At 37.6% G+C, this 8,247-nt stretch overlaps 1 protein-coding gene across 1 annotated transcript in view; it reads left to right on the top strand.

The window, feature by feature from the left end:
• Positions 1 to 566: 566 nt before the first annotated feature.
• LOC100745467 overlaps positions 567 to 8,247 on the top strand; it is a 22,187-nt gene continuing 14,506 nt past the window's right edge. The window contains exons 1-2 of the mRNA XM_024370157.2: positions 567 to 2,062; positions 2,726 to 2,986. Coding sequence (XP_024225925.1) covers positions 2,962 to 2,986 — 25 coding nt within the window. The 5' untranslated portion in view covers positions 567 to 2,062; positions 2,726 to 2,961. The remainder of the gene's footprint in view (positions 2,063 to 2,725; positions 2,987 to 8,247) is intronic.

An 8,247-nucleotide genomic window follows, 5' to 3' on the forward strand; every position in this document is an offset into this window, starting at 1 on the left:
TATGTATTACGTAATTTTATTTCGATATATTCCTATTTAAATATACATTTTTCGATTAAATCTCTATTCAAATAAATTCTTAATAATTTCTTATTCGAATAAATCCTCATTCAGATAAATACTTATTCGATTGGATATTTATTCAATTTTGGCGATGAATATAATTTTATTCCATATTTTTATTCGTCAGCTGTTACTCGAAAGAAATTTTGACCAGCATTGGAAGAAAGAGAAAAGATCGAAATTCATCTGAAAACTGAAACGACATAGAATGGAAATACTTCGCGTTTTCCATGTTAGTGTTTATTCGTAAATTATTGCGGGGGAATAATGCATAGATTTTACGTGATCGAGATATCTAGAATAATACGCGCGTCAATATTTATAATTTATAAATGACGAAAGCTCGAAATAAAGGGTATTCCACCCTTCGCAATAAAATATTAAAAGTGCGTATGACAGATGCCGAGGATCTTTGTGCATTTTTATGCACCAAAAAAGAGTAGATATAATAAAAATAAAACAGTGAATATCGGCGTAAAAACGATAAACGCTACTAAAACGAAACGAATCTCAAGTGAAACCTTTGTAGAAGATAAAAACAGAAGTAAGATGGAAGAGAACTTGAAGAAGCAAGATCTACGGACTATAGAAAGAGAAACCAGAGTGTACGTGCGTCTTGCGAAAAACCAGATGTACAGAAGCGAGTGTAAGTTGCACGAGAAAGAAAGAAAAAAAGAAAGATGGAAGAAAGGAGGAAGAAGATGAGATGTTGGATGAAAGATGAAGAGGAGGGTGGAGTGATATAAACAGAGCAAGAAGAAAGGAAGAAAGTCGAGGAAGAGAGAAAGGTGGAGGCGAGGCGTGTGTGCAGAACGGAGGCAATGTCACCGAACTTACATAATGTGTCCTGTTTCTTCAATTACACGCGCCGAGATATCGATGCAGCGTACATTTAGGTCGCTTGTACCTGTATATATATGTATATTCGAGAGACCTTTGCTCCTGCCATAACTGTGGAGGATGGAAATGGCAGTTGCAGAACAAAAAGAATGTGGGACGTTGTTCTTTCGAACGCAGATACGCCCGATGTATTTACTCTTTGTATTATTGTCTCGTTTGTTATGTACAAAGTGAGAGGAAACCTGATTCCTTTACGTCAAATCCTCCTCCGTTTCTCTAAACCAACGAGTTGAACAAATCTCTAGCCATCTTCTTTCTCAATCCGTTTCTAACTAAAACCATCGTAACCGTTAACCGAGAAACTTAAAACTTCCTCCGAGCGATAGAAACAAGCCAAATTCAGCGTTCTATGTTTCTTGTATCGAGAAATCGGAAAAATCTCTAGCCACGTATCTTCCTACGCTGGTAATTTAATTCCCAATCTTGTCGCAATGATCACCGCTGTATCTGTAAACTCAGAGATCTAAAATTTCCTTCGGGAACAGTCAAAATCCTCCTTCTCAGCCCCATCCTCGCCTTGGATCTTTCTAAACCGACAAACGTCGAAGATCTTCGAAATAGCCGCAGAAAATGTTCGTTATAGCCTGTTTTAAATTCACCAATCGATGGAACCTTCGATGCCAACATAACGCAAAGGAACGGAGACACAGGGTAACCTACGATAAATGTCAGATCGGTGGCAAAGATCGTGGGACGAGGCATCGAACCGTGTTACGCCCGTTTCGGCGCGTAGTTCTTTCCTCGGTGGTCAGAACATCGGTAAAATCCAGCTATCGAAAGCAGATCGATCCACGCAACGTCGTCAGCTCCCTCGAGGTGTTCCTCGGCTGGCTAACTTTATCGGGCTCGCTCTACTTTCCATTTTAATTGCGAACACCTGGGATTCTTCGATGGAATCCGACGACTGGAAACGAATGGCAGATGCGACGTGTCCGCGCGAATGGTGGGATCCTACGTCTGTAAACGTCGCCGGCGACACTTTCCACTCGAATGGTTCGTCGACGCGACTGGCAGACGTTTTCTAGGTGAATGGAACGGGGATTCTGGATAGTCGGTTGATACCAATCGACGGAGAAATGGGAGAACGAAGGGTGATCAGGTACGGTACTGACGTGTTTGAAAGTCTCATTACGTGGTATATGCTGTACCAATATCGAGGAGATTGGAGTAGTTTGCAGAGAAGGGCAGAGGATGCGCTTAGAGATTTTGGAGTTGTATCGATTCGATTGGTTTCGATTGAATCTTTTATGGATACAACTAAAAGGAAGCATCCTAAGTAGAGATTCGTTTCATCCTGTAAATATTATAACGTATTACGCGTATTCCGTATATTTTTCAAATTTGCCCAAACGAATAAACGTTCTGTCTATAATAAAATACCAAAACTGTACCGTTTGGCCAGTATGAACGAGCAGAATATAATCAGGAACGTTCCTGCGTGTTTCTTCTACAATGTAAACTTGGCATTTGTTACGTGTATCGGTGCAGTCTAAATTTAGTATTGGAAGAAGGCTAAAGGCACCCTGTATCCTATCTAGACGACTGTTCGAAAGATAAATTATTTAAAAAGATACCGTAGCTGTACCATCACGAGAGTCTTTACATTCCAAAACTGATAATTTTCCTATTATCGCAACTTTTACGATAACTTTTATTTTCCAATTTCCAAAATCGCGCTGTATCGTAAAAAATTCGCGAAAACCAAATGTTCCGTCTCCGTCACTCGTATATCGTGTAGCTTACCAAATTTCCTTGTTGTCAGAGGCGCGGCAGAAATTCCTCTCGCGGAGGGATGACCGATGCGTGTATTGGCGCGGGTGAGAGGTGGAAAGCGAGAAGAAGAAAGGTAAGAGGTGCGGATCCCTTCCCTTTCGTTCAGAAGCTTGGAAGAAGACTCGAGAGGAGATCGGTGTAGTCGCAGTGCATCGGCTGCTACACGCTGGCCGAACGTTCGACGTCGGACACCTTCGCCGGGACACTCATGCAACGTGCGACAAAATGCCGACCACGCTGCCCGTTCTGTGTAAGTGTCGTCAACGTGAACAGGAATCCGATTTCCACCGCGTTCTACCGTATAGCGTACGATTCGAGGCCGATTCCTCCCAGGCTACGCTCGACTTCGACAGAGTCAGATCGATTTACCTGTATGGGAAACGTAGGTCTTTTCCCTCAGCGACAGGTAAGAGCTGTCCATTGGTTAGTCCAAGAAGGTGTAGAAATCGTCCCCGAACGAAGATCGAATCGCGTGTTAACAGATGACCTTAGAAGGTGTTCGGTTGACGAGGGTTTGACGTGGTTTGACATGGTTTGAGGTGTCTGGCTCGTAGTTAATTCGTGGTGCTCGATTAATGGTTGGTTAATGAAGCGCTTCGTAATTGATCGATGGTGTCCGCTCTATAGTTATTTAATTCGTAGGTGTTGGATCACAACGTGTACCTAATTTGTACAGCAGCGGTTGTTTGATTTGTGGTGTGCGGCTTGTGGTTGATCTGTTAGTCTGGGATTAAGGTTAGATATTTAACTAACGCTTGGTACAAAGTATCCACAGTTGAATAGTGGTATTCGGTTTATGGTTGTCTGATTCATAGTTGTTGCATTGTAATGTTTAATTTGTTTGTATTCGATTTTCAATTCGAAATTAAAGCTACATGTTTGATTAACAGTTGGCGCCAAGTATCTGTAATCGAATCGCGATATTCGATTTATAGTTGTTTCATTCATGAATTATCTGATTCGTAGTTATTGGATCACACCGTGTTTGCTTCGTATGGTATGCTCATTTGTTCCGAGGTGTATAGTTTGTGGTTGATTCGAGGAGTTCCATTTTTTATGTACCAGCACATCTGACCTGCGATATCGTATTTATAGTCGGATCGAAGTCGATTTTTACTCGCGTTAACTTTGTGTTGTGTCTTGCATTAGCATGTATTGAAAGGTTCGACTTAAATCTTTATTGAAACGTTTGGCTTCTATCCGAAAGATGATCGAATGTAAGGAAAGAACGTCTACGAGAAGTGACAAGTATATTACAATGACGGCAATGGCTATATTTACGCGCTGGTTGATAGCTTTTGTGTCCTCAGTGACGGTCGAAGAAAAAAGCATAGCTATTGAGTAGTTTGACAGTTATATTTTTAACAGAAGTACGAAGCTGATGTTAGTTAAAGATAAGAGAATGTAAAAAGGGACGAATAGATACTTTAATACTAGAACTACGTTCGGTGTAAATGAACTATCTTAAGGAATAACGATCAAGTATCTCTGACAATCCTTTAAATCTTGATTTAAATCGTAATTAATAAAATTGAATAGTCAGATGCTTCCCGGGTACGATCGGCGCATATTGGGGCCATTTTACAAGACCACATTATGTGTCCGGTATTTTGTGGTTAAAACCTTATGAACGTATCACAAATTAATAAAATTAAAAATGTAGTCTATAGGTCAAGGTAGTGCAGCGATTAGACACAAAATAGCAAAGTTCACGATTCCTAAGTACAGTCATGCTGGCGATTTCTCACGAGACTTGCCTCGTACTGTTTATACTTTGTATCGTACGTAACTGCAGCTGTGTATCTCGCCAAAAAATCAACAATTTTCGGTTCGTCCCGAGTCACTTTCGCAGGTTTGCCTCGTACTGTTTGCACATAAATTTCTAGACGATGAATATTCAGGAATTATGTCAACATGAATATTCTATAAGTATGAAGCACCGAGTGTAAAGTAATTTGCTTCATCTTCGTCTAATTCTCAGTTCATTGATACTTCTTAACAGAATTCAGAAATAACGAGCTTTAGAGGGATTAATCTATTGGAAGATCATTGTTTCAACATTGCGGCTGTTGCGTGGGCGTAATTTATTTCGTTTGGCATTTACTTGGCGAATAAATTGGTGAAATAATAGATCTGCCTTCCATGATATAACAATGAACTCTGAGATATTTTATTTACACTTCCTCTGGAAAGTTTGCAGCGTGCTAAGAATCGAACGGACAGTTCCTTCGATAAATAAATATTACGATATTATTCTTTTATAGTATCGAAGCTAATCGTATCTAATTATATGTAAAAACGAAAATTCTATAGTTACGATATTCCGATCTGTCAGAAAAACACACGGAAAGGTATGTTTCGTCGAAAAAGAAAAAAGTGTGTCAAACATTTGAACCTGATTGTGCATGCAACAAACTTGGAAATAATTTTCTTTAATCTGCGATATATGTTAAATCTGCAGTTCCGCCTTCGCGCGATACAAGTGAAATCCTGGTGATTCGTGAACTGCACGAGAGACAGGAACACGTAAATATATTCTCACGATTCTACTCGGTGTATACAACGAAATTCTGTTACGATTGTACGAATGAACGAGAGATTCAATTGATCGGAAGTAACATGCAGATTGCCACGATAGATTAGATAAAATACAGATTGGAATTTTTGCTGTCGTAACTTCTTAAGAGTCCTCATGCATCTGATCGAAGTTCCTTATTAGTTAAAGTATTATCATTCTGTCGTGACTTTTTCATTTTTACGAGTTACGCTCTTCGGATATATTTTAATTATCTTCTTAATTAAAAGTTCTTAATTAACGTCCCGGAAAAGAAGGTAACATTCTTTGTTGGCGTTTTTATCTTTCTTTTTGAGCGTTTCTTCCATTTTAACGAAATGGAACCTTTTCTATTTTAGGTGAAAAAGATATTCTAATTTGTCGATATATTTAATGGATCGCGTGTAAATTACGGAGGGATGATCTTGTAATTATTTCGCTCGTTACAGTTCATTCTTTACGTCGTCGAATATACATGTAAAAATTGCGTAACATCCTTTCACAGATAAATTCTCACCGTCAGCCGTGCATCAATCAGTAGCTGATCGAATTGCAATTGAATTTAACGTGGCTACTGGTTTCTTCGTGACGACAGTGAGAATGGAGCGTGAATGAAACAAAGAGCTGAATAGAACAACAAAAGCAGTACAAACTTTGTAATAGTCAACTTCGATAAAGTTGAAACAAATTACACGCGAAGTACCGAATAATTTCTTAATCGTAAATATTATCCGAGAAATATTAAGAAATTGAAGAAATTAGTTATTAACAGGTTATTTCAAAGAATAGAAAAATTACTGAATACTTGTACATCATCTTAAATATTATTTTACGTTCTGAAACAAATAAAATCTATTTTAAGTAACATATTTGTTCTTTTTAAATTGGTATAATTTTACACGATAAAAAGTTGAAAAGTACAGAAAGGGTAAGAGATTGGAGTTAAGTACGAAAAAGAAGAAACAATCTCAACGAAATAAATTAAAAGAAAAGAATTCTAATTTTCGAAAAATTAACTGAATTACGTAATAAGTATACTAAACAGTATCTAGATGGCAACGAAACATCTGTAATTAAAAATGCAAACGAGTGACTTTTAACACGAAAACTTAACCGAATGACCTGGTCTTTCACGATTTACGGTATGCGCGGCTTCCAACTTCTTAGCCATCCAACTTCGTGACCTTTCTTGCGTTCATCTTTTTAATGCCAACATCTACCGCGAGTATAGAGCCTCGCAAGAAACATTTTTATCTCCCGAACAAGAGTATCAACCGTGTGGAATTCATGGAACTCTGATTCTGAACGATAATTGCCCCTCCCACGACACGCGATCCCGTTATCTCGCATTCTCAATGACATCATTGAGCGCTATACTTTTTTAATTAGGTTACACGCGAGAAAGCGTCCGAGACAAAACCTGAAACTGCTCTCCTACGTCTTTTTTTTTTAGATGTATTTTTAGACTGTGTACATTTATAGATTTCTATATTCTAGTGAATTAATTAAAGAATATTTTTCTATAAAACAGGATTATACTATAAATATTACGCGATAAAATTGCTCAATTTTTAAGTTAAGCCGCGAATTTTCGACCAAGCTGTAGTTATAATTATTTTTTCGAATTATAAGATCGGAAATTTTTTTTTTAATTTATTTATTAAAATTTACAATCAATTCTCGCATTGAAAATTTTCAGTAATTTTTTCTGGCGTGGCGCAGTGACATGGCTAATTATTTATAATAAGTTAATACTTATTATAGATTGGAAATAAAATGAAAACTATATCTTTTTCGAAACACGTATCAATAGAAATACCTACGTTAAATAAGAAGAAACACGATAAAAGTACAGAGAAATCTAATTGAGGAATCTAAATTATCGTAAAAATGAAACTGAATTTTGAGAGAAGTACAATCTTTAAATTATATTTCCTTCGAATGGATCTACCAATTACGGCTTAAATATCTTGAAACAAAAGCAGACAGTTCTTTCACAAGATCAGTTTAATTAACATGTACCGCTGCGTTTCGTAAAAAGTAAAAAATTTGCGTCAAGATTCGGTTACCTGTGTAAATAAATCGAAAAGGCTGATTTTTCTATTCTTCTTGTCAAGTCTATAAAAATATTGTACGATATAGCCATTATATCTTAAATTATAGTCACTGGTTAATGATGTACTCAGTGCGTCACTAGAATTTCGTCACAAGGATTCTTTTCGTAATAAAATGGAAGCAAATGTCTGTTGCAGTAACCAGAGTGTGCGTCAGAGACGATGGAAATTCAGTGTTCTGAGTTAATGCAACTCGCGGCCCGCAAATATGAATTATAATAGTTGCGACTATACAGCGGTGACGAAACGTCGCCAGAGATTCTACTGACAGAATCACGAATTACATAGAACGAAGAAGGCAGAAAAAAGACCAGCGATCATTAAGGAACAATAGGTGTTTCTCCTAAATTATCTTAAACGCTAAACTGTCAGGTCAAGTGACTAAGGCAGAGACTTTCGTGATAGACTCGTCGCAATTCAATTTTCTGTTTGTGTTCTCGAGACAAACAGCGAAAAGACTTTAGAATCTTAATGAATCACGGCCTTTTCACGAAATTACAGTTGAAACGAAGATTAATTGGACATTTTAACTAGTTTTTGGGACAAACGATAGCTCCAGCTCGAACAGTTAATTAAAAAAATAAATGTAATAAATACAGGCTGGTTGGTAACTGGCGGTACAAGCGGAAAGGGGGTGATTCTACGCGAAAAAAAAGTCGAAAATATAGAATAAAAATTTTTCGTTCGAGGCTTTGTTTTCGAGAAAATCGACTTTGAATTTTCGCTCGGTACGCGTGCACTTTATCGCGTCTCGTTATAACGGATCTCACTGTAGATCGTTGTCTCGATGGAAAAATTAAAAAAAAAAATTTTTATTCTATATTTTCGACTTCTTTTTTTGCG

The sequence above is a fragment of the Bombus impatiens genome, unplaced genomic scaffold (assembly GCF_000188095.3).
Source record: "Bombus impatiens unplaced genomic scaffold, BIMP_2.2 scf_0670, whole genome shotgun sequence".
In the NCBI taxonomy this organism is placed as follows: Eukaryota; Metazoa; Arthropoda; class Insecta; order Hymenoptera; family Apidae; genus Bombus; species Bombus impatiens.